The sequence below is a fragment of the Pelodiscus sinensis genome, chromosome 18 (assembly GCF_052426305.1).
Source record: "Pelodiscus sinensis isolate ZL-2025 chromosome 18, ASM5242630v1, whole genome shotgun sequence".
Lineage (NCBI taxonomy): Eukaryota > Metazoa > Chordata > Testudines > Trionychidae > Pelodiscus > Pelodiscus sinensis.
In genome coordinates this window covers 4,983,356-5,010,005 of record NC_143069.1, presented here as the reverse complement: position 1 = coordinate 5,010,005, position 26,650 = coordinate 4,983,356, and the positions used below count along the sequence as shown (strand labels likewise).

General features: G+C 59.2%; 2 protein-coding genes across 2 annotated transcripts in view; both read right to left on the bottom strand.

Annotated features, from left to right (window-relative positions):
* Positions 1–10,405, bottom strand: part of NPAS1 (neuronal PAS domain protein 1) — a 119,199-nt gene extending 108,794 nt beyond the window's left edge. The window contains exon 1 of the mRNA XM_075915360.2: positions 10,184–10,405. The gene's annotated coding sequence lies outside the window, so the exon portion shown is untranslated. The remainder of the gene's footprint in view (positions 1–10,183) is intronic.
* Positions 10,406–21,144: 10,739 nt separating this feature from the next.
* Positions 21,145–22,650, bottom strand: LOC149523162 (uncharacterized). Its single transcript, XM_089769934.1, has 2 exons — positions 21,937–22,650; positions 21,145–21,741 (listed from the first exon to the last, which is right to left on the bottom strand). The coding sequence occupies exons 1-2, from the start codon at positions 22,484–22,486 to the stop codon at positions 21,236–21,238; spliced, it is 1,056 nt and encodes a 351-aa protein (XP_089626060.1). The 5' UTR covers positions 22,487–22,650; the 3' UTR covers positions 21,145–21,235.
* Positions 22,651–26,650: the final 4,000 nt, after the last annotated feature.

Here is a 26,650-nt window from a genome sequence, read left to right as displayed (position 1 = left end):
CTGCTCTAACCACTAGGCTCCACTCTTTTACCGGAGCTGGGGGGGGGGGGGGGACTCAGAAGATAGAGGGTGTAGTGAGACCCCTCCCTCCTTTGTCTGCCCCTCCCCCACTTGCCCACACCCTTCCCAAGGTGCCAGTTCCCTGTTGGGGAATTGTCTATGGCCAGTGAGGTCCCAGGCGTGGGCCAGGGCAGCCCTGCAGTGTAACCCCAGCCCCAGAGGGGAAGCTGCCCCAGACGCCACCCCAGTGCTGGCATTGGGCTCCACGACCCTTTGGCCTGACCCAGTCTGGCTGTTCTTATGTTCTCAGCTGGCAAGGTGTCAGTCTACTCGCTCCCACCCCTGGGGCCCATCCCAGCTTGGCTAGGGGCTCCCATGGAGGGGCATTCACCCCCCCCCCCGGGCTGGTCTGCTCCCCTGCCACTGTCCCAGCGGCACCCGACCCAGCTGCGAGCAGCGACTCCATCTAAGGGCCCGCAGGCTTCGTGCTTAACCAGGGATCTCAAAGCACTTCCCAAAACTAGGTCCAGGATCCTGGTGTCGGCTTTACAGGTGGGGAAACTGAGGCACGGCAGGGTGTGAATCACCCTCTTCCTCATGAATCGGCGACAGTGCCCAAAATAGAATCCAGTCGGCCCTGACTTGCAAGCCCACTGATTTTATCTCCCCGACCCCACTGACCTCCCAGAATCAGGGGCAGACTCCAGCTGTCCTGTCTCCTAGCTCTTCCCACTGCACACGCACCCTCCCCCCCCCCACACACATATTCTCTCTCTAATCCTGAGCTGTGTTCCTTCTTTAGATAACCCGAGGCAAGCGGGGCGGGGGGAGGGGGTGCATGAAATTAACTTGGTATGTTAATTTCACATTTTACACTCTAGGCACACACCGGCCCCATCTGGATTTTGATCATTTATGAGAAATTACAAAATTACACTTTTTAAAAAAGGAACATTTCAGAGCCCAAGTTCATCTAAGCGGGGCCCCTCCCCACCCCCGGCCAGAGGGATCTCTAGCGCTGGCCCGACCGCTCCTAGGCTGACCCAGGTCGCTGGCGCCCAGCAGTCCTGAATATTGTCTCTGCCCCGCTGAACTTTGCACTGCCCCAGGCCCCAGTGCAAACTGGGAAGGTGGTGGTCTCCCTACCACTTTGCACAAGTGGACCGGCTACGCACGACACTCACCATCTCTCGTTCTGCTCCAGATCATGGCTCCAATAGACCCTCCCCATCCTTACTCTGTGCTAAAAGTAGCGAGGCCACTGCAGTGGTGGGGCTGGCAGGGGAGGCTGCCCTGAGTACCCAGGCTGAAGAAGGGATCATACTCGGGGCTAGGCCATTATGCCACTCCTACCGTTGCAGCCCATGTGGCTGCATTTGGCGTACTAGCTCGATCAGAGCTAGCCAGTGTATGGCCACAACTGCATAGACACATCCAGCATGACGAAAGGATCGTCCACACAGGCAAAGGGACCAGAATAGGGCACTTCCAAAGGGGAGTCATTATTATGTTATTGCTACTAGGAGAATTACGGTAGCTCCAGTCCGGTACCAGGAATCCATTGCGCCAGGAGCTGTACATTTTAATGATTATTAGGCTTGTTGCAGTTGGACCTAAGAGCCCCAGTCTGGGACCAGGAGACCATTGTGGCCAGCCATGTACAAACACTGAACAAAAAAGGCAGTCAATTTTATGTTACTAATTCCCTGCAAAAAAATTTTTGGGGAAAAGGTGAAAGGTGCTGGTGGAAGCAGCCCTTCCAGGCTGGCCATACCGAGCCCCCACAGGCCGCGGGAGAGCTCGCAGCTAGTCAGAGCCTTTCATCAAGCACCGAGGTGCAGCTGGCTCCCCTTCCCCAGATTCGGCCTTTGGGGCCCAGCTGCAGTGGGCCCAGATGGCCAGGCATACCCCAGGGAACATGTCCCAGCTGATGGCAGGGAACACACAGTGCTGGGATAGGCTCCAACACCCTTGGGGGCACTGAGTGACTGTTACACCAAGAGAGGCATTGAGCGTTAGAAGTAGAGAAACAGAGCACCCAGGTCCCATGCAGGGCTCCGGGCCAGCAACATTTGTCCCAGTTTACACCCAGAACAGCCCTGTTATTAACTGCAATGATCTGTATAATCAGGCACCCAGAAGCCTTAATCACAGCCCTTGCTCTTAGATGTATTACGGTAGCCCCTTTGTGCCCCATAAATCAATATCCCGTTGTGCCATGCACTCTATTGATTGATATTAGGTGAATTATGGTAGCCCCTTGGCACTCCAGTCATAGATCCGAACCCTATTGTGCCATGTGCTATGCATACAGATTGCTATTAGGTGTTTTACGGTATCCTCTTGGCACCCAGGTCATGGAGCAGGACTCCATTGTGCCATACATGCAGATGGCTATTAGGTGTTTTACGGTAGCCCCTTGGCACCCAGGTCATGGAGCAGGACTCCATTGTGCCATACATGCAGATGGCTATTAGGTGTTTTACGGTAGCCCCTTGGCACCCAGGTCATGGAGCAGGACTCCATTGTGCCATACATGCAGATGGCTATTAGGTGTTTTACGGTAGCCCCTTGGCACCCAGGTCATGGAGCAGGACTCCATTGTGCCATACATGCAGATGGCTATTAGGTGTTTTACGGTAGCCCCTTGGCACCCTGCCCTGGAGCAGGATCCTGCTGTGTACATGTGAATGCTGTTAGGTGTATTACGGTAGCTGCACACACAGAACACAAAGACGGTCTCTGCTCCAAGGTCTAAGCAGCACAGTCCTGGAGGCGGGGAGAGGCAGAGGCAGGCTCCCGGATCTGGAAGTCAGACCCCAGTGAGGATAACTGGAACTCGCTCCCGCCGGGCCAGTGTCAAAGCTTAACAAAGCAGGCGAGAGACAACGTGAGAAGTAACTTGCTAAAGACGTAAAAACTAACCGCAAGACTTGCCGTCACCAGTTCAGCTGCAGGAAGCCTGCACGACAATCCGAGTCCAATGCTGCCCAGCTGATTAGCAGAGCCCCCCACAGCCAGGTTTGTGTTTCTACTGGTGTTGCACATTCACACATGCCTCGTGCACATGACAAAATTTATTCTGCACATGGATGGAGGGAACATGGGTCGCTAGATGGTCAGGGCGCTAAGGAATACTCAGAGAAGACAAACCCATTGCAGAGAAGCCGAGTAAATTCCTTGCATCGGCCTTCACTGCAGAGCACGTGGGGGACAGCCCCACCTCAGAGCTATTGTTTTGGGGTGACAAAGAAGAACATAAGCACGGCCAGACAGGGTCAGACCAAAGGTCCCCTAGCTCAGTATCCTGTCTGCCGACAGCGGCCAGCAACGGATGCATCAAAGGGAACACACAGAGGAGGGCGATCAGCAAGTGAGCTGACGCTGGGAGCGAGCGACAAGGAACCGATCGCTTAACGAGCCTAACCCAGAATGCAAAGGGGCAGCAGGGACTGTGGGATGGCTACCCACAATGCATCACTGTTGAAGTCGAAGGCTGCTGGGGACGCACTCCGTCGACTTCACATGCACAGTGAGGACCTGCTCCTTCGACTTTACAAGATCAGGTGCTTAAAAAAAAAAAAAAAAAAAAATCAACCTTCATACAGTCCCCCTAATCTCACACTGCAGACCTTGGCGATGGGGCTGCTAATGCTCTAAGGAGCTGTGTGAACTCTGAGCCGCTTTTTGCTCCAGGACCCCGGAGTTAAAAACCAAACGGAGATCCCACAAAACAAGGAACTGCTCAGAAACAGGCTGGCAAAGAGTTCTGCTGCCCGGGGATCTTGAAAGTCGAGAGCCAGAAGTCTCGCTGCAAGGCCCTGCCCTCTGCGAAAGGCCCACAGCCTATAAGCCAACAGGTCCCCTTCACCCTCTCTGCCTGACGGCCGAAGACAGAGCTCCCTTTAGGGGGCAGAGCCAAAGCAAGAGGGGCGTGCGAGGTTGGCCCAACCTGGAACTGCTCTGAGGAGCGAAAGAGACTCTAAGCGTAGAAACTGCAATGCAGCATCTTTCCCCGGGTTGGTTTTTTTATTGCTTCCCTTGATTCTGTGGGGTCTGAGTCTGCCACCAGCCTGCACCTTCGTGCGTTTACACCAGTGCAAGGCACGGGCATTGTGCACACACGTCGCACTAGCCTAGGCAGGGGGCAGAGCGACGGGCAGGGACCGGACAAACTGTCGGATACCATAGCCTAGGTCACACAGTAAATCGTGGACAGCCCCTGGCAGAGTTGATGCTCTACCTCCACAGTGTGGATGTGAGACACCCTCAATAAAAATCACACCTCCGCGGCATGAATGAAACAAGCCGTTATCTTCACACACAAACCTTTCCTGTCCGGCATGTTTCTCGCAGCCCCAAGTTTGTGGCAAGATTTTTTTTTTTTTAAATAAAGTCTCTGATCAGAACAAGGCAAGAAGCTAAAAGCATTCAAGAGAGATCTTTCTCAAAGCCCCTAATTGCAAAAATATTAGCATAAACTATGACATGAATTTAGCTCAGTTACTGCCGGCTCCTGAGCGGGAGTTATAATTAAAATCCACAGCATTCGGTACAAACCCACAGAGGTTACGGAGTGTTCTTTTTCAAGTCGGGGGAAACTCAAAATCTCGATTTTTCCCCATCAGAAAAATCACAGGATGTGTTTCCATTCGGCAGAGCGATAGATCTTTTGCACGGATTGTTTTCAGGACTTGCCTCAAACAGCAGGGAAGAAAGACAAGAGTTTGTCTTCTTTTCTTTTTAATCATCACTTGCTAGGAACTTACACCGAAGCTAGTTCGGAGTTAGCAAGACGCTGCAGTCTGTTTGTAACAAAGCCCAGGGACCAGATCTGGTTGATTAATTAATTAACAGCAGGGTGGCATCTAGACAGCCCGTAAGTGGAAGCTAATGTCAGAAAGGACGGTTTCAAACCCACACCAAAAAGTTGGGATGAAAAGGGGGCAAAGGAGAACATTTCAATGGCTCTGAGATTGCACCTCATTTCGATTCACACCAGGCTTGTCCGTCTGTTTTTTGAAACAACCCCCCTTGTCATGCAGGGAGCACGAACACGACACACCGCTCCTTGGTGTCTAGGACCGGTTGCAGGACGGGAAACTCCCCGATCTGCTTTCCCTGCCGCCAACTCCCGGAAAGAGAAAACGACCCAACTGCACCTTAGAAAAATCTGGCCTCCCGCGTCCCGAGCAGACTCATTTCCAGACAGACTCTGCTGTTGCCCGCTGCGCCAGCCAGGCCTGCGGGCGCCCCTCCGCCAGCCGGGTGCCGGTCAGACCCCGGATGCCACATCTGCCTCTGCATTCCGGGCTTGCCGCCTGGTGCCCCTGCCTCCAGCCTCCCTGCAGGCCCGGGGGATGCAGAAGAGAGCCAGGTTGGGGAGAGAGGCGCCCGCAGCCTCCACCCACCCGCAGCCACCGAGCGGCTCTGGCCCACGTCCCCGCCACGCGCGCACATGCATACCGATCCGCCCGCACGCCCCACCGCACTCGCACCCTCTCGCACATACCAATCCGAGCCCACACCTCTCACGCATAGCAAATTGAGCTCATCAATAGGACGCCTGCCTCTGTGCATACCAATGCCAGCCTGCCACTAGCAAGGCCGGCCACGGCCGGACGCTGGAGAGGGGCCTGGGGGAGACCAGCTCCGGCTTTTCAGCCCCCGGGACGATCCCCCCCCCCACGGGGAGGGGCTTTGCTATTTGCCCCTCAGCTTGCTGTGTGGTGGCTGGAGGGTTTGCAGAAGGCCCAGGGCTACGAGCAAGCGGTAGGAGAAACGAGGGGCAAAATCGGAGGCCACGGAGGCAGGACGTGCCACGTTCCACCCTGCGAGTTCACAGCCCCCCTGGGAGAACGCGGAGCCCTCGAGTCCAACGAGACAGCAGAGAAACGGGCCCTGTGATGCATGGAGCCCCAACTCTTAAAGCAAAACTCAAAGGGCCTTAGTGAAGACGCCCCAGGACAGTCGGGAGGGGAAGGGGGCAGGAGCCAGGCTAGAGGGTCCCCTTGGGAATCTCCGCCAGACCACGCTAGTACACCAACTTGGCTGCATCTGCCCTGTCCGGACAGCAGGACCTCTGGGTCCCCAGGAATCCTCAGAGGCTCCTGGGAATTTTTCTAGCAGCAAAACCGATGCACCCGCCCGCTTCGTCCTCCAGCCCCATCCTCTGTCTCCTGCAGCAGCACCAAGAACAAAGATCTTGCCCACGGAATCACAGATGGTCTTTCTATGGCTGCTGCATGTCACTGAATAGACGCCAGCCGGCTCCTGGAACGCCACATTCCCCTGTGCCGTCGAATCCACTCCCCTCACACTGCCACTTGATCTCAAGGAGAGTCTTCCCCAGCTCTGCGCAGTATGGGGGCTATGATCCATAGCCAAGCAGGGCTGCACGCACGCGCTAGCCGAGCCATTGCCACAAACGTGCGGGTCATGTCCGCCGCCGCTCCCCCGGCGAGGATCTCCAAGCACGGGACACACGGCAGCAGCGCCGTCCGGGGCTAGGCGGACATCCGTGTTTCACAAATCAGGGAACAGGCTAAGGGACTAGCCCAAGGCATCACAGCGGGTCCTTCGGCGGAATCTAGAACCCAGGAGCACCCTGACAGTAAGGTGGTGGGGTAGTTTTCCCTGTGGCCTAGGGGATAGGGAGCTCGCCTGGGAAGGACAGGACCCTGGGTTCTAGTCCAGGGTCAGAAGGGATAAAGGGTGCCCTGATGGTAGGAGTCCTGCCCCCCAGCCCTGTTCTGTTCTAAGCAACCCCTCCCCCCTGCCAAAGCCGCCTGGTCTGCTCCTCTCCAGAGCTGTCTCCCGCCCCTGTTTGGTACTAAGTGAGGGGGTGGGCTAAGCTCTGGAAAGGAGATTGTTGAGAACAGCTGTGGGACGGACTTGCTAGACCCCAGCCTCTGGCTAGGACAGACAAGGCCCCAAGGTTGGCCAGTTCCTCCCCCTCCAATCTCAGCCCAGCTGTTCCTGCTTTCCCCACAGCCAAGAGGGGCAGCTGGAGAAATTTGGACAGGACGCTGGTGCCAGGGAAGGGTGATTAACCCTGGGAACAGCTCGCAGGTGGACTGGCTGTCGCTCCAAGTCTACGTGGCGATCGGACGCCTCTTCCCAAACGCTCCGCTCGGGCTCGACCCTCAGACCTGGCTGGAGGCCGAGATCCTGGGGCGAGGTTCCCTGGCCTGCGCCAGGGAGGAGCTCAGGTCAGAACGGCCCCTCCTGGTACAGAAGAGACAGGTCCTGACCTTCCCTTTCCCCAGGCAGGACGAGCCAAAGCCGAGAAACCCTGGAAATTCGACTGTGGCTCAGAACACGCTGGGCAGGTGGGAACCCTCCCCAGGCCCTGCTGCAGCCAGGGAGACCCCAAATTCCTGGTATGGAGAAGGGGGCAGGCTGGGCCAAACTCTGGCCTCATAGGCTGCACAAAGCCCCAGAGAACAGAGCCGAGGTTATAGGGGCTGCTTTCAGGCTGGGACCCGCTGGGGAGCTGCTGGCCAGGATAAGGAGCAGGAGAGAAGCCAGGGTCGGGATCTGTGCTTTACGAGAGATAACGCCCTGGATTGGATAGCCAGTCCAGCCCCGCCCTGGCTCTGCCCATGTGGACCAGGAAAGACTCAGGGTGCAGCAGGTGACCAGCCGGGGCCAGGAACCCTCCCCCGCCTGGCCCCAGCGGAAGGTGACGCTGCCCAGCTGGCACCCAGGCATCCAAGCGGACGTGACTGCGGGGGAGCTCTGGGGGTGCCCGACAGGGCCCGGTGAAGGGGCAAGATTCACCTGCTGAGACATCCCCTCTGCAGTGCGCTGCCCAGGCTGTGCCCAGATCCTTGGGATCCCTGGCACTGCCAGCCGGAGCTGCTCTCCGGCCGGCTCTGGGAGGGGCCTGGAGCTCAGAGCGGGGCTGGGGTTTCGGCTCAGACCCTTCGAGTCTCAACGCCCTGCCCCCTCCCCCCACCCCCTCCCCCCCACACCTCCAGGTGATGCCCACTCCCCAGACCTCTTGCCGTGGGTCTTTGCACCCATCCAGCCTAGCCCCGGGGGGGGGGGGGGGAGTTCCCATTCAAAGCCCCCTGCAGTCCTGCTCCCCCAGCCCCTCCCTCCACACCCAGGGGGGGGAGCTGCCCACGCAGCATCCGGGGGCAGAGCTGGGCTCGACCCCCACGTCCGGGGCGATGTGAGCGGGGAGGTGGGGAAGTTTCCCAGCCGCAGGTCAGTGCTCATTGGGGGGGGGGCTTTTTGCACCCCACCAGATATGCCTGAGCGGATCTTGGCAGGGGCTGGGCTCTGTTGCCCCCTCCCTCCCAGGGGGGCAGGGCCTAGGGTGGAGGACTTATGGGATGGTGGCGACAGAGGCGGGCGTGTGGATGGGAGTGACGGGGGAAGGGGGGTCGGGTCCATTTCATGCAAACACACCGAGCCTGAGCCCCCTCCACCCTGCCCGTGTCCTCACTGGCAGGAGGGGCCCCGCTAAAGTCGGGACCCACAGCTCAGGGCACCCCCTCCCCATGCTGTCGGTGCCATGTGCTCTGGAGCCGGAGGGGAGCAGCCCTGGACAGACCTCTCCGCTCCTGCACGTAGGCCCTGCCTGCCCCTGGGCACCCTGTCCAGGTGCATCCCTGCCTGGACCCCCCCCCCCCATAGATGTGACCCCACAGAACCCTCCACAGACACCATCAGCCCCAGATCCTCTCTCCGGACACCTCCTCCAGGTGCCCACCACGCCAGGCCGACCCCCCTGCCTCCCAGACACCCAATGCCCCATCACCCATGTGACCCCCACGTCCCCAGCCAGGCACCCTGCCCCCTAGTCAGCTCCCTGCTCCCCCTTCTATCCAGACCCCACTAGTTCCCAGAGACCTCCATGCCAGCTGTGCCCCCCAGGCCCGCAAATCCCCAGCCCCCTTAGCCCCCAGCATCCCATCTATCCTCCAGCCCCCCTCAGCCCTGCTATCCACCCCCCAGCCCCACATAATCAGCCCCCCTTCCCATCTATCTAGCCCCCAGCTCCCTGCACCTCTGCCCCACTCACTCATTCCCCTGCACCCCCTCTATCCAGCCCCCCAGCACCCCTGCCCCACTCAGCCCCTGCACCCCTTCTATCCAGCCCCCAGCATCCCTGCCCTACTCACTCAGCCCCTGCACCCCTCTATCCAGCCCCCAAGCACCCCTGCCCCACTCAGCCCCTGCACCCCTCTATCCAGCCCCCCAGCACCCCTGCCCCACTCACTCAGCCCCTGCACCCCTCTATCCAGCCCCCCAGCACCTCTGCCCCACTCACTCAGCCCCTGCACCCCTCTATCCAGCCCCCCAGCACCCCTGCCCCACTCACTCAGCCCCTGCACCCCTCTATCCAGCCCCCCAGCACCTCTGCCCCACTCACTCAGCCCCTGCACCCCTCTATCCAGCCCCCCAGCACCTCTGCCCCACTCACTCAGCCCCTGCACCCCTCTATCCAGCCCCCCAGCACCCCTGCCCCACTCACTCAGCCCCTGCACCCCTCTATCCAGCCCCCCAGCACCTCTGCCCCACTCACTCAGCCCCTGCACCCCTCTATCCAGCCCCCCAGCACCTCTGCCCCACTCACTCAGCCCCTGCACCCCTCTATCCAGCCCCCCAGCACCCCTGCCCCACTCACTCAGCCCCTGCACCCCTCTATCCAGCCCCCCAGCACCCCTGCCCCACTCACTCAGCCCCTGCACCCCTCTATCCAGCCCCCCAGCACCTCTGCCCCACTCACTCAGCCCCTGCACCCCTCTATCCAGCCCCCCAGCACCCCTGCCCCACTCACTCAGCCCCTGCACCCCTCTATCCAGCCCCCCAGCACCCCTGCCCCACTCACTCAGCCCCTGCACCCCTCTATCCAGTCCCCCAGCACCTCTGCCCCACTCACTCAGCCCCTGCACCCCTCTATCCAGCCCCCCAGCACCTCTGCCCCACAGCCCCTACCCCCTCCAGCCCCCCAGTCCCACTCAGCCCCTACACCCCCTCTATCCAGCCCCCAGCACCTCTGCCCCACATAAACAGCCCCCTGTTCCCATCTACCCAGCCCCTGCCCCACTCACTCAGCCCCTGTTTCCATCTATCCAGCCCCCCAGCCCCCGCCCCACATACTCAGCCCCCCGTCCCGCGCACTCCGCCCTGCCCCTCGCCCCCCGGCCCGCAGCCCGAGGACAGTTACCCGGCTGGCATGGCAGGATCCCAGGGCAGAGGGGCAGGTGCCCGGGCCGCTGCGGGGGCCGCGGCTGGCGGCTCCGTTCCGTCCCGCGGGGGGGCGACCATCCGCCGTGGCCTCGGGGCGCGGGGGGCAGCGGCCGGCAGGCGCCTCCATAGACCCCCCCGCGCTGGCTGGGGCGGCCCGCAGCTGCCCCGGCTGCAGGGAGGGCGCCCGGCGGGTCCCGTCGCCTCCCCGGCTGGCTCCGCGCACCTCCCGCCCGGCCGCCCGCCTTTCACATGGTGATGAGCGGACATCGTGCGCCGGGCGGGGCGGGGGCCGGGGGCGGGGACGCACCGAGCTGCCGGCGGCGCACCCCGCTGAATACTGATGCCGCCGGCCGGCGTGCGGGGCTGGGCTGCGGGGAGGGGTTCCCCGCCCCCCCGGCAGGGACCCCTCGGGGAGCAGCCCCCCCCGCAAGGGCTCACACCGCCCCCCCGCACAGGGACCCCTCGGGGAGCAGCCCCCCCTGCAGGGGCTCACACCGCCCCCCCGCACAGGGACCCCCTCGGGGAGCAGCCCCCCAAAAACCCTGAGCAGCCCCCCCCGCAAGGGCTCACACCGCCCCCCCGCACAGGGACCCCTCGGGGAGCAGCCCCCCAAAAACCCTGAGCAGCCCCCCCCGCAAGGGCTCACACTGCCCCCCCGCACAGGGACCCCTCGGGGAGCAGCCCCCCCGCACAGGGACCCCTCGGGGAGCAGCCCCCCCTGCCCCCCGCAAGGGCTCACACCGCCCCCCCGCACAGGGACCCCTCGGGGAGCAGCCCCCCCTGCGAGGGCTCACACCGCCCCCCCGCACAGGGACCCCTTGGGGAGCAGCCCCCCAAAAACCCTGAGCAGCCCCCCCCGCAAGGGCTCACACCGCCCCCCCGCACAGGGACCCCTCGGGGAGCAGCCCCCCCTGCACGGGCTCACACCGCCCCCCCGCACAGGGACCCCTCGGGGAGCAGCCCCCCAAAAACCCTGAGCAGCCCCCCCCGCAAGGGCTCACACAGCCCCCCCGCACAGGGACCCCTCGGGGAGCAGCCCCCCAAAAACCCTGAGCAGCCCCCCCCCGCAAGGGCTCACACTGCCCCCCCGCACAGGGACCCCTCGGGGAGCAGCCCCCCCGCACAGGGACCCCTCGGGGAGCAGCCCCCCCTGCGAGGGCTCACACCGCCCCCCCGCACAGGGACCCCTCGGGGAGCAGCCCCCCCTGCCCCCCCCCCGCAAGGGCTCACACCGCCCCCCCGCACAGGGACCCCTTGGGGAGCAGCCCCCCAAAAACCCTGAGCAGCCCCCCCCGCAAGGGCTCACACCGCCCCCCCGCACAGGGACCCCTCGGGGAGCAGCCCCCCAAAAACCATGAGCAGCCCCCCCCCGCAAGGGCTCACACCGCCCCCCCGCACAGGGACCCCTCGGGGAGCAGCCCCCCCTGCAAGGGCTCACACCGCCCCCCCGCACAGGGACCCCTCGGGGAGCAGCCCCCCTGCAAGGGCTCACACCGCCCCCCCGCACAGGGACCCCTCAGGGAGCAGCCCCCCAAAAACCCTGAGCAGCCCCCCCTGCAAGGGCTCACACTGCCCCCCACGCACAGGGACCCCTCGGGGAGCAGCCCCCCCAAAACCCTAAGCAGCCCCCCCCGCAAGGGCTCACACTGCCCCCCCGCACAGGGACCCCTCGGGGAGCAGCCCCCCCTGCAAGGGCTCACACCGCCCCCCCGCACAGGGACCCCTCGGGGAGCAGTCCCCAAAACCCTAAGCAGCCCCCCCGCAAGGGCTCACACTGCCCCCCTGCACAGGGACCCCTCGGGGAGCAGCCCCCCTGCAAGGGCTCACACTGCCCCCCCGCACAGGGACCCCTCGGGGAGCAGCCCCTCCCGTAAGGGCTCACACTGCCCCCCCGCACAGGGACCCCTCGAGGAGCAGCCCCCCTTGCAAAGGGCCCCTGCAGGGCTCACCCCCCCGCACAGGGACCCCTCGGGGAGCAGCCCCCCAAAAACCCTGAGCAGCCCCCCCCCGCAAGGGCTCACACTGCCCCCCCCCCCCCCGCACAGGGACCCCTCGAGGAGCAGCCCCCCCTGCAAGGGCTCACACCGCCGCCCCCTGCACTGGGCCCCAGCCCCCCTGCAAGGGCTCACACCGCCCCACCCCCCACACAGGGACCCCTCGGGGAGCAGCCCCCCAAAGCCCCTTAGCCCCCCCTGCAAGGGCTCACACCGCCCCACCCCCCGCACAGGGACCCCTCAGAGAGCAGCCCCCCCAAAACCCTGAGCAGCCCCCCCTGCAAGGGCTCACACCGCCCCCCCCCCCCCGCACAGGGACCCCTCGGGGATCAGCCCCCCAAAAACCCTGAGCAGCCCCCCCGCAAGGGCTCACACCGCCCCCCCGCACAGGGACCCCTCGAGGAGCAGCCCCCCCTGCAAGGGCTCACACCGCCGCCCCCTGCACTGGGCCCCTTAACCCCCCCTGCAATGGCTCACACACCGCCCCACCCCCCACACAGGGACCCCTCGGGGAGCAGCCCCCCTGCAAGGGCTCACACCGTCCCCTGCCCCACATAGGGACCCCTCAGAGAGCAGCCCCCCAAAAACCCTGAGCAGCCCCCCTGCAAGGACTCACACTGCTCCTCCCATAGTGCAACACCCCCTCCCAGCATCCTTGCACAGTAGCAACCCCCAAAAACACCTAAACCACCCTGGGGTCTCTGCCCCCCAGCAAGGGTCCACCCCTGCCTAGCGCAGCACCCCACAAGGACCCCCTGAGTGGCACCCCCAACTCTCAAAGCCACCCCCACAAGACTCATGCCAGGACCCCCATCCCCCACCCCAAGCAGCACCCCACTCATCCCTAGCTGGGATGCACATGGGGCTGTGCATGGTCCACCCCCCCCCCCGGCACCCTAGTCCCAGCGCCACAACCCCCCTCCATCGCCCCAGCAAAGGAGCACAGCAGGAACCCCTGCCCAGAGAACTGCTCTGCGACCACCCCTAAAGTGTCACCCCCTGTTGCCTCTAGCCAGGCCCCACATCAGGAGACCCCCAGAGCACCACCCAGCTCAGGCTGGGCCCCTTCCCACAGCAACACACCCCAGAAAAAGCCTCACTACAGCCGCACCCCCTGGCACCCGCAGCAAGGAGCACCCCCACCCAAGGAGCACCCCCCTCTGCTGCCCCCCCCCACCCTGCGACAACTCCCCCTGCTCCCCAACACACACGCCTAAACACAAGGCACCCACTTCCTCCTGCAGCCAGAAACCCAGGGCCCAACGCCCCCTCCCTTCTGCCCCCAAACCGCAGCATGAAGGCACCACGGCCAGCCTCCCCGCTCAGCCAGACACACCCTCGCAAATTAAACCCTACCCCACCTCCCACGTAAGAACAGCCAGACTGGGTCAGCCCAAAGGTCCTGCTAGCCCAGTGTCCTCTCTGGCCACTGTGGCCTGTCGGCCAGGAGCCCCAGAGGGGGTGAATAGAACAGGGAATTACCGAGTGTCCCCTCCGCTGTCACCCGTTCCCAGCTTCTGGCAAACAGAGGCGAGGGACCCCATCCCTACCCATCCTGGCTAAAAGCCATTGATGGACCTAACCTCCATGAATGTATCTAGCTCTTTTTTGAACCCTGTTAAACTCCTGGTTTTCACAACATCCTCTGGCGAGGAGTTCCACAGGTTGCCTGTGTGTTTGGGTGAAAAAAGTCTTCCTTTTGTTAAGCCTGCTGCCTCTTCATTTCCTTTGGTGACTCCCCTTTCTGCCCCAGGTTTTGTGGTATGGGAAGGAGTAAACAAAACTCTCTTGTTTACTTTCTCCGCACTGGCTATAGTTTTACAGACCTCTGTCATATCCCCTCTCCCCCCCCTCCTCCGAGTTGTCTCTTTTCCATGCTGAAAATCCCATCCTCACTGATCTTTAGTCAATGAGTGGTAGGCACCAAAATGCCGATACATCCTCCCGGCATCCACTAGCCGTTTTTCAGTCAAGATGTAATGTTTTTCTAGGAATGAATTTTGGGGCAAGTCACTGGCCTTGGAGTCTATGAAAATCAACTCCCAATATATGGGCAGGCTGGATCTGAAGGCCTCTCCCCATATACGCAGGGTGGGGGAACACTTAATTAAATGACCCCCAGTTGGCACCACCCTTTCGATCTCAGCCCCTCAGGACACGTGAGTTTTCAAGGTCCCCTCCCTGAGCGTGCGGATTTCAGAACGCTTTGATCATTAACATTAGTTCTTCTTGAAGGGAGGCTAGGTCTGAGGATCCCTTGCCCAAATGCGGCACAGCAATTCATGGTGGTGTAGCAGGGTTTCTGTGTTAAACACGAGTAAACGCTCTGCAAAGATTCTGCCCTTTCGGCTAGAGGCGTCCCTTTTAAATACTCATTGTCCTTTGCACGCTGCTTGATTTTGCTGAAGCGGCAAGCACCCAGAGATAGCCATTGAGGTTTGTTGTGACTCGCTGGAGCGAGAGTATTTCCAAGTGTCTGACATTCCCTTCAGCTCCCTTTTCCTAAGGCCCTCCAGCACCTTGAGGGCTGAAATTGACAGGTGTGAGCCCCGGGATTGTGTGGATTAAACAGGTGGATGTTGGGAGAAAGTTGAAATGTATTTCCCATGGGTTTTTTGCTCACAGATGAGAATCACAGCAACTTGCTTTTTATGAGCACACACAGTCCGGACTGGGGTGAGCATCATGTGGAAGAGGAGGTTAAGCACTGGAACCAAATACCTAGGCAGGTGGAATTTCCATCACTGGAGGTTTTTAGGAGCAGGTGAAACAAACATCTTACCCAGTGCCCTTATGGGTACTCGAGAGAAGTCTGGGGGGTGGGTGGATGCCATCATAACTGAAATATGGAGAAAACGGCATTTTGGTTGTAAGTTTTACAGCGCTTTATTATTTTTGTCCTTTTTACACCCAACAATTTCATCACCTGCCCGGCTATGATTAAGTTGTTTAAAGAAATGCGTTGCAATGGTAGAAAAAAAAATGTGTGTCTGAAAACTGTAGGTACTGGGGGTACTTAGAATTTTTTAAGGGTTACTTTATAAAAAAGGTTGAGAAACACTAATCTAGCCCATCCCTGAAAGGTAATACTTCATCCTGCCTCAGCATCCTGCGTGTCTGGCTGGTGAGTCTTGCCCACATGCTCAGGGTTTAGCTGATCGCCATATTTGGGGTCGGGAAGGAATTTTCCTCTAGGGTAGATTGGCAGAGGCCCTGGAGGTTTTTCCCCTTCCTCTGTAGCATGGGGCACAGATCACAGCTGGAGGATTCTCTGCATCTTGGGGTCTTTAAACCTTTTGAGGACTTCAATATCTGAGATATAGGTGAAAGGATTATTCTAGGAGGGGTGGGTGAGATTCTGTGGCCTGCACTGTGCAGGGGGTCAGACTAGATGATCATAATGGTCCCTTCTGACCTTAAAGTCTATGAGCATATGGGACGGGACTAGATGAGCTCTTGAGATCCCTTCCAGTCCTACCTTTCTGTGTCTCCAACTCATTGGATGAAATGGGGTTTACCTAGGAAAGCTCACAATCCAATATATTTGTTACTCCCCAAGGTGCCATAGGACTGCTCATGCCTTTTACAGTTATAGACTTATACAGGTCTATAAAATCATGACAGGTCCGGAGAAAGTGAATAAGGAAACACTATTTACTTGGTCCCATCACAAAGGGGTCCCCCAATGAAATGAATAGGTGGTGGGTTTAAAAGAAACAAAAGGAGGTTTTTCTTCACGCAGCACACAACCTGTGGAACTCCTTGCCAGAGGAGGTTGTGAAGACCAGGGCTTTAACTGGGTTCAAAAAAGAACTTGATAAATTCATGGAGGTTAGGTCCATCTATGGCTATGAACCAGGATGGGTAGGACTGGTGTCCCTAGCCTCTGTTTGTCAGAGTCTGGAAATAGATAACAGGAGAAGGATCACTTGAGGATTACCTGTTTCTGTTCACTCCCTCTGGGGCACCTGGTATTGGCTGTCAGCAGACAGGACCCTGGGCAAGAAGGACAGGTGGTCTGATGCAGTCTGGCCATTCTGATGTTCTTAGGCCTAACGCAGCTACCCCGCTGAGACTTTGTACTTTTCTCTGATTCTTCTCTCTCGAGCCCCATGATTGTTCCTCTGTAGGAGAATACATTTGGGCCAGAGATGGAGAAAGAGGAGGAGCGAGAGAAAGGGACTTTTACTTTTCCCCAGGGGTATTCTCCCACCCATGCCTCCACCCTGAGACCCTGCCCCCACTTCCCTCCTTTTTCCCAGGCCTCACCCATATTCCACTTTTTCCACCTCCACTCCATCCCCTCCCCTGAGGCCCTGCCCTTGCTCCCCAAAGCCCCACTCTTGCTTTGCCTCTTTCCAGCCCCACTCTGTCCCTTTTCTCTGCCTGCCCCTTGCTCACTGCTCTCCACCCTCCCACAAGCCCTTTGGCTGTGCCCCAGATTAGATTATTGGGGGTGTAATATAACAAGTTCTGGGGGCACTACTGAGATCAAATCAGGGCAAATTGCTGAGAGACGTATAATCCCAGCTTAGAGGTCTTAGAGGACCACAGCGTGTAGTCAACCTGTGGAACTCCTTGCCAGAGGAGGCGGTGAAGGCTAGGACTATAACAGAGTTTAAAGAGAAGCTAGATAATTTCATGGAGGTTAGGTCCATAACAGGCTATTAGCCAGGGGATAAAATGGTGTCCTTGGCCTCTGTTTGTCAGAGGCTGGAGAGGGATGGCAGGAGACAAATCTCTTGATCATTGTCTTCAGTCCACCCTCTCTGGGGCACCTGATGCTGGCCACTGTCGGCAGACAGGATACTGGGCTAGAAGGACCTTTGGTCTGACCCAGTACGGCCGTTCTTATGTCTTCCACTCTCACGCACCAAACCAGCCACACCGAGCACGTCTGTTCCCCACACTGGCCAGCAAGAAGTCACCCAAGTAATTTCCTTAGACACCCCAGTGCCACCGCCAGCCCCTCCTTACCCAGCTGAGAGGGGATGAAAACCTAGAAGTTTTTAAGTCTCGGCTTGACAAAGCCCTGGCTGGGTTGATTGAGTTGGGATTGGTCCTGCCTTGGGCAGGGGGCTGGACTTGATGGCATTCGAAGGTCTCTTCCAGCTCTATGGTTCTATCATTCAATTCCACCCAAACCAAACAGGCCTTCCCCATCCCAAAGGACCAGCCCCATTTTATACCTCAGCTCTGACCCAAAAGAGCGCGCTGGGCCGGTGCTTGAGCATCTAAAGGGATGATGATAAAAATGACGAAAGAAAAGTCAGAGAGTCAACTTGTGAAAGGAAACATATTACGAGAAAAGAGGTGATGGGCTGGAGCAAAGCCGCTTTGAATATTTTAAATAGAAAGGCGGGGTAAAAATATTTAAATAAAATAAAAAATAAATAAGATGGAGGAATCTGCAGGGTTCTCTTTACACCCTTGCCCGTGTGGAGGGAATCCCGTTGTTTTCCTGGAGTGAAAGTCCCTCCCAAGACGGAGTTTGGCACATGAGCAAGTCGCAGGTCCATGCATGACTCGGTTCTTAGCAGCCATCGTGTACCTGCTGGTCTGGACATCAGAACGGCCAGACTGGGTCAGACCAAAGGTCCATCAAGCCCAGCGTCCTGTCTGCCAACTGTGGCTAATGCGAGATGTCCCAGAGGGAGTGAACGCAACAGGGAATTCTCATGTGATCCCTCCCCTGTCCCCCACTTCCAGAGAAATAGAGGCTAGGGACACTGTTCCTACCCATCCTGGCTAATAGCCATTGGTGGACCTAACCTCCATCAATTTATCTAGCTCTTTTTTGAACCCTGTTATAGTCTTGGCCTCCTCTGGCAAGGAGTTCCACAGGTTGACTGTGCACTAAGTGAAGAAAAATTCCCTTTTGTTTGTTTTAAACCTGCTGCCTATTAATTTCATTTGGTGACTCCTAGTTCTTAAATTATGGGAACAAGGAAATGGCTTTTCCTTATTCACTTTTTCCACATCAAAGTTCCTCATCTGTGGATTGGCTCCACTTAAGGTGCCTTGGCAGTGACCTGCTGCTATTCACTTGACTAGCTGCCCTTTCACAATAGCTTGGCCAAGCCTGCTGACGTCTCCCAGAGTCATAGAACATTAGAACTGGAAGAGACCTCAAGAGGTCATCAAGTCCAGTCCCCTGCCCTCATGGCAGGGCCAAATACTGTCTAGACCATCCCTGATGCACATTTATCTAACCTATTCTTAAATATCTCCAGTGATGGAGATTCCACAACCTCCCTGGGCAATTTATTCCAGTGTCTGACCACCCTGACAGTTAGGAACTTTTTCCTAATGTCCAAGCTAAACCTCCCTTGCTGCAGTTTAAGCCCCTTGCTTCTTGTTCTATCCCCAGAGGCCAGAATGCAAGTACAGCGCCACCAGGCCCAACTCCAAATACAACAGCGAGACCGGCCCATGAGCTTCACAAACAGAACCAGCAAAGCATCGGCTGTCGATAGGCACCTCACTTGGCTCATGCTGCGCAAGATTTGGTGCGATCACATCACAGTGGTGGCAAGAACGATGTGCACGCTCGCACCACAATCCAAAGAGCGATCGGGGGTACACCAGACTGGGAGCACTCCCGGAGTCGGTGTCCACGAGGCGGGAGAAGCCGGGTCAAATCCTTTCTCCCCCTCGGGAAAAAGAAGGGGGATATTAACTAGGTCTTCCACATTCTGATCACGGGGCACCAGTACCCTCTCCTCGAGGAAGGTAGCAGCAGGCACAGCCCCAAACAGCAACATTGGCACCATCTCATGAAAACATAGGTGCCACATGAGGAAGGGCACTTAAACGGGCTGCAGCAGGAGTTTTGTGGATGGTAACTGGGATTTAGGCACCTAAGGAGCTTTTGTCGAGTCCACCCTGGGGGACATGCCTGCCAGGAAGTCAGGGTACGTCTACACTACAGCGCTAGTTCGAACTAACTTAGTTCGAATTAGTTAATTCGAACTAAGCTAGTTCGAACTAGCGCATCTAGAACTAAAAACTAGTTCGAACTAGCGTTTTGCTAGTTCGAACTAGCGCGTCCACACTGATTGGACGCAGGGGGGCATTTAAGGGCAGCTGAAACCGGTTCTGGCAGGGCATCAGGTCAGCAGTTGCTTTGTGTGGCTGCTGTCTGAGGCTATCTGAGGCTCGTGCTTAAAGGGACCCCCCCTGGACAGCCGGTTCTCAGCTTTTCCTGCTTGCTTGCCAACCTCGCCGAGGGACAGCAAAGCGTCGGTCTCTGTGCCCGTCTGTGTCGGTGCTTCCCTTCGGGGGGGACCGCCGCAGGTGGCAACATGGAGCCACGGCTCGCCCTGCACCTTCTGGTGCACGTTCTGGACTTGCTGCTGCAAGCCTGCCAGCAATGGCTCGAGGCTGCCTGGCACCACCTGGGGAACGTCAGCCCCCTGCCTCTCCGCCTGGCCGCCCTGGGGGCCGTGGAGGAGCCGCGGCGGCGCCCCGGCACCGGCGTGCCCCGCCGCATCTGGCGTCTGGACACCAGCAGCGACTGGTGGGACCGCATCGTCCTGGAGCGCTGGGACGACCGACAGTGGACCCAGAACTTCAGGATGAGGAGGGACACCTTCCTGGAGCTCTGCGAGTGGCTCGCCCCTGCCCTGCAAAGAAGGGACACTCGCATGAGGCCCGCCATTCCCCTCCAGAAGCGGGTGGCCATCGCCCTCTGGAAGCTCTCCACGCCGGACAGCTACCGATCCGTCGGGAACCAGTTCGGCGTGGGGAGATCCACTGTCGGAGCAGTGCTCATGCAGGTACGGCGCTCGTCGGCCACCGAGCCGGGGGGGAGGGGGGCTGCGAGGAGGGGATGGGCCGCCCCAGGGACAAAGGGGGGGGCGGGAGGAGGCGAAGGCGCCCCGCACCGGAGGGGTTGGGCTGTCCCGGCCGTACTACACGCCGCCAGGGGGGTTGCTTCCGGGAGTGGGGCGCGGGGCACTGCCAGGGCATGAATGCTCCCAGCCACCCGGGCGCCCCACTGATTGACGCTTTGCTGTGTCTCTCTCCGCAGGTGGTCAAGGCCATCAACCGGGTGCTGCTCCGCAGGGTGGTCCGCCTCGCCGACCCGGATGCCGTCATCCGGGGATTCGGCGCCCTCGGCTTCCCCAACTGCGGGGGGGCCATCGACGGGACGCACATCCCCATCCGTGCCCCGGAACACCAGGCTTCCCGGTACGTGAACCGCAAGGGGTACTTCTCCGTCATCCTGCAGGCCGTGTGTGACCACCGGGGACAGTTCACGGACATAAATGTGGGCTGGTCCGGCAAAGCACACGACGCACGGGTGTACCGGAACTCCTCCGTGTGCCAGCGGCTGCAGGACGGGACCTTCTTCCCCGACCGCCACATCAGGGTCGGGGACGTGGACATGCCCGTGTGCCTGGTGGGGGATGCCACCTACCCACTGCAGCCCTGGCTCATGAAGCCCTACACGGGGCACCTCAATCCCTCCCGCCAGGCCTTCAATAACAGGCTGAGCAGGGCCCGCATCGTGGTGGAGGGGGCCTTCGGGCGACTGAAAGCCCGCTTTCGATGCCTCCTCACCCGTCTGGACCTGGCCAAGCACAACATCCCTCCCGTGGTGGCGGCATGTTGTGTGCTCCACAATTTGTGTGAGCGGAAGGGGGAGGCTTTCTTGCCAGCCTGGATGGCTGAGGCTGACCGCATGGCTGGACACTACGGTCAGCCCCGCACCGCCGCCGTCCGGGAAGCCCAGCGGGGGGCCATCCGGATCCGGGAAGCCCTGCGGGAGAGCTTCCAGGTGGAGGAGGAGGAGGACTGACCTCTCCCTGCATGCCCCACCGGGGCCTTCTTCCACCCTACCCCCCCCCTTCCCCTTTCCCCTCCCTATCTACTGTACAATAAAGACACCTGTTTTTCAAACAAAAACGTCTGTTTATTTCACAGAACTGGGGTGGGGGGAGGGAGGAATGAAGGTGGGAGAAGGGAGGGGGAAACCTGGGACGAGGGAGCTGGAAGGGGAGGGGAGGGAAGGGAGGAAGGGAAAGGAAAGCTCAGGGGTGGGAGTCTGGGTGCCTCTCCCGTCTCGCCACACTGCGGGTCCGGGGGCGTCGGTGGGGAATGGTTGTGGAGGGGGGGGCAGAGAGGACAGGGGGTGTGGATGAAGCAGGAGCGGAAGCAGGAGCGGAAGCAGGAGGAACAGGAGGAGCAGGGGGAGCAGGGGGAGCAAGAGGGGGAGCAAGAGGGGGAGCAAGAGGGGGAGCAAGAGGGGGAGCAGGGGGAGCAAGAGGGGGAGCAGGGGGAGGAGGAAATGGAAAGCGGTCTAGCAGGCTCTGGAGGTGGCCTCGCAGGGCACGGCCCTGCTCCTCCAGGGCCTCCAGACTCCTCTGGCGCAGCCTGAGGTCCTCCTGGACCCAGTGGTCCTGGAGACGGAGCTGTCGGTCCAGGAACCTGAGATGCCGCCTCTGGTACTCCTCCTGGTTCCTGGCTGTCCTGCTTGCCCGGGCGCGGGCGGCTGCTGCAGGCGGTGTGGTGCGCCCTGCAGTCCCCGGTGCTGCAGCTGTGGTGCAAGAAGACCAGCGGTCAATTACCCCAGGGGCCCAGGTGTGTGAAACCCAGCTCCCCTCTGCAAGGCCAGGGCCCCTGCAGGATCCCCAGCTGCTGCTCCGTAGTGGGCAAGGCCCAGGCGCACGGTCCCGGGGCTCCCTCTCGCCCCAGCCCCCCGTACACATAAGGGGAACACGAGGGTACTCACAGGTGGACGCCTCCCCGGCCTCTGATGATGCAGGCGAGCGGCTCTGTGGGGTGCCTCGGGGGTCCCGGGTCCTGGGAAGGCTGGCGGCAGGCTCCTGGCTCTCAGAGCCCTCTTCCTCCTCCTCGGTGTCCAGGAGCGGTCCCTCTGCCCCGGGGTCAATCACGTCCCGGGGGGCAGGGACGGCATGAGGCCCCAGGATGCGGTCCAGGGCATGGAAGTGGGGGCAGGCCTCCGGGTCAGCCTCTGGCAGGCAGGCCCGGGAGTAGGACTGCCGCAAGTCTTTAATCTTGCAGCGCACCTGCTCCCGGCTGCGCTGGTGGCCCCTGGCGGCCAGGCTGGCAGCCATGCGTCCATAGACGGCCGCGTTCCTGTGGCTAGTGCGGAGATCGTGGACATTTGAGGCTTCCCCCCAAACCTCGATGAGGTCCACGATCTCCGCACTTGACCAGGCGGGCGCCCGCCTTTTGCGCCCCCGGGCAGGCTCCCGGGAGCCGCCAGGCTGGTCGTGGGGAGCAGTGGAGGGCTGGGAGCCCTCGGATGGCTGGCTCATCCTGTGGCAGGTGCAGGCTGTGCAGGCACGGGTGCTGGCAGCCTTGCAACTGGCACAAAGTGAGTAGCCAGCCCGTGGCCCTTTAAGGGCTCCGGGGCCGGGAGGGGGGCAATAGAGTTTCCCTGGTGTTGGCCAGAGTGGCCACCAGGGAAACCTGGGAAGCCTTAGCCTCCCACTAGTTCGAACTAAAGGGCTACACAGCCCTTAGTTCGAACTAGCTAGTTCGAACTAGGCGTTAGTCCTCGTAAAATGAGGTTTACCTAGTTCGAACTAAGCGCTCCGTTAGTTCGAATTAAGTTCGAACTAACGGAGCGCTAGTGTAGCGCATAGGAAAGTTAGTTCGAACTAACGTCCGTTAGTTCGAACTAACTTTCTAGTGTAGACATACCCTCAGAGAATAGACTCTGGACCACCCCAAAAGCCCTAATCGCAGGACTCTCCTGAGGAAGAGCAGGTAGCCACCTACGCTGAGGGAGTAAACAGCCCGAGTGATAAGACTGTACTGGGTCTCAGGTCAGAGCAGGAAATGCACCAAAAGGACTGGACATTTTGGTGATACTTGGCTTTTTGTGAAGACCTGAGCTCCTGGAGTCATGTGATTAGCTGAAAAACCTCCGTTCTCACCCATTTTCATTTCAATCGTGTCTCAAGCTTTATTCTCTAGAGAAACATCGGAAAACATGACCCGCGATGGCTTCAGCATCAGACCTCATCCTGGATTTACTTTTTACAGATTTCACAGTTTTTAAGCGACTCTCAGGTGTTGGGACCTGATTTAGAGTTAGGCGCAGGTGTTCCAACAAAACCGATTTCCATTCAACAAGCTGATTCAATGAAACCAAACCATTTTCTGGGCATTTATTGATTTCATCAGTGTCTGATGAAAAATTACCAAAGCCCTTGGCTGTCACATCAGCGTCCATTAAGATAAACCAGGCAAAAGAAGTCCCTTCCCCACGTTAGCTGTGAACGGACAAACTGAACAGACGGGGCTTCCGGTCCTCACAACATAAAACTTTCTGTTTCAATTTCAACCTTTTCTGTTGTAACCCAAAGTAGGGCTTTTATTTTCCAAACAAAAAGGCCTTTTGAGCCAGAAACGTTGAAACCGATCAACCTTTTTACCAACATTTTTTCAAGGCCAGAAATTTGTCAGAGCAGAATCTCTCGCAAATAATTTGCATTTTCACTGCTGCCCAACATGTGCTGACAGCGTGTTTATATACTAGAGTGTTTACCTGGCGTGGCTCAGGCCCTTAACTCAAATAAGTTTTGGTTTTCATCATTCCTCTGGGGTGGGGTGGGGCTGGGACTGGGGGTCTCAGGGTGCAAGGTGCCCCAGAGAGGGAGGACAACTGCAGTAGCTTGAGGCCAGGTGAGAAGCGCCTCTCCATGGCTGCTGCAGCTTCAGCAGGAACAGCTGGGGGGAGCAGACCAGACCCCGAACCTTCCCAGAGACACCTTCCATGGCTTGTACACCAGTCGTTGCGCATATAGAACAGTGGTTGCAACAATGATCTAGATCAGGGCTACTCAACACGTGGCCCGTGACCCGTTTGTGTGCGGCCCGGGGTGCAGTTTGGATTTACGTGGGGTTCAATGTGTGGCCCGCGGGTGGGAGCCGAAATAAAAAAGTCGTCACTATAATGGTCTTCAGTTGAGATGTGTTTTAGTAACTAAATCCCTGGACTGTCATTGCTCAGTAGAAGTGCTGGCCTGTGGCTGGAAATCGGGGAAATGTTGCGTTTTATTATTCTCAGCAGAACTGACTTAAACGGGGCCTGTGTGTTGTGTGGTCTTGCCTTAATCTTTGTATCCTTGCCCATCAGTGTGAAAGAAGCTATTTGCATATATTTGCATATATATTTGCATACACCTGCAACCACACTTAAGTTGCAGCCCTCAGCATGTGCTGTGAGTATCATTGTGGCCCCCGGGGCTTCCAAAGTTGGGCAGCCCTGGTCTAGATGGTCACATTTTAACCAGATAACACCACTCATGGGCACCGGGATGGGGGAGAACTTGACCCCGAGCTCTGCCCCAGGCCCTGCCCCCAACTCCATTCCTTGCCCCCAAGACCACATCCCTGCCTGCCTCTCCCCCCTGCTCCACCCCTGCCCTGCCTTTCCTCCTGCCCCACCCTGCTCCATCACGCCCCACCCACCTCTCCCCCTACCCTGCCCCCTGCCCCATCTCTGCCCTGCCTCTCCTCACTGCCCCCTACCCCATCTCTCCCTCCTGCCCTGCCTTTCCTCCTGCCCCACCCTGCTCCATCACGCCCCACCCACCTCTTGCCCTGCCCCTGCCCCACCCATGCCCCATCTGTCCCTCCTGCCCTGCCTTTCCTCCTGCCCCACCCTGCTCCATCACGCCCCACCCACCTCTCCCCCTACCCTGCCCCCTGCCCCACCTCTGCCCTGCCTCTCCTCACTGCCCCCTGCCCCATCTCTCCCTCCTGCCCTGCCTTTCCTCCTGCCCCACCCTGCTCCATCACGCCCCACCCACCTCTCCCCCTACCCTTCCCCCTGCCCCATCTCTGCCCTGCCTCTCCTCACTGCCCCCTGCCCCATCTCTCCCTCCTGCCCTGCCTTTTCCCCTGACCCACCCTGCTCCATCACGCCCCACCCACCTCTTGCCCTGCCCCTGCCCCACCCATGCCCCATCTGTCCCTCCTGCCCCGCCTCTCCTCACTGCCCCTCTGCCCCATCTCTCCCTCCTGCCCTGCCTTTTCCCCTGACCCACCCCTGCCTGCCTCTCCCCCGCTCCATCACGCCCCGCCCACCTCTCCCCTCCCCTGCCCCACCCATGCCCCATCTGTCCCTCCTGCCCCACCTCTCCCCCTACCCTGGCCCACCCATGCCCCATCTGTCCCTCCTGCCCCACTTCTCCCCCTCCCCTGCCCCACCCATGCCCCATCTGTCCCTCCTGCCCCACCTCTCCCCCTACCCTGGCCCACCCATGCCCCATCTGTCCCTCTTGCTCCACCTCTCCCCCTACCCTGCCCCCTGCCCCACCTCTCCTCACTGCCCCCTGCCCCATCTCTCCCTCCTGCCCTGCCTTTTCCCCTGACCCACCTCTTCCCCCACTCTGCCCCCGCCTTTCCTGTTCCTGCCCAGTTCCATCCCCCTCCTGTGTGCGCTGCATTGTTGTTCCTTCCCTGAGCCGCCCAAATGCCACAAAACAGCTGGCTGCGATGGGGAGGTGCTCATCTGTGGGGCCTGCCGGTGGCTGGGAAACACTGCGGAGCTGATAGGGGGCTGCCAGCAGCCGCTCCGGGGTCAAATTCAGATGATGGACACTCTGCCTTTTCCTCCTGAACCCGAAGGGTGTAAGAAGATGGTTTCTAGGGGCGTAACTTTGGAGCATCCCCCTTCTGCGCAAGGGGAACGGAGCCCTGCAACACGAGGCAATTACCCGTAGGAAAGGAGGGTCCCATCATCCCAGTGACACATGGTAAATTAGCGGTTCCCACTCAAGGAAGATCTTGCAGCCACGGCGGGTAGTTCTCTGAGAACCTCTCTGCAATGTGCAGCAGCCATCAGAAAGCCGACCGAATGTTAGGCGCCCGTAGGAAAGGGATAGCTAGGAAGACAGAAAAGACCATATTGCTTCTGTATCCATCTATGGTGCGCCCACACCTTGAATACTGGTGTGCCGCTGCCGTCTCACCATCTCAAAAAAAGATCTATAGGAAAAAGTTCCGAAAAGGGCAAGAAAAATGAGTAGAGGTCCAGAGCAGCTTCCATGTGAGGAGATACTGGGATGTTTCTGCTTGGAAAAGAAACAAGGAAGGGGGTGGGATAGGTTAGATGTCTATCAAATTGTGAGTGAAGTGGAGAAAGTAAATAAATAAGTGCTATGTACTCCCTTTGCATAACACGAGAACCACGGATTGCCAAAAGAAATTAACAGGCAGCAGGTTTAAAACAAAGCAAAGGAAGTTTTTTCTTCACTCAGTGCACAGTCAACCTGTGGAACTCCTTGCTAGGGGATGTTCATAGAATCATAGAATACTAGGACTGGAAGGGACCTCGAGAGGACCTCATGGCAGGACCATATACTGTCTAGACCATCCCTGATAGACATTTATCTAACCTACTCTTAAATATCTCCAGAGATGGGGATTCCACAACCTCCCTGGGCAATTTATTCCAGTGTTCGACC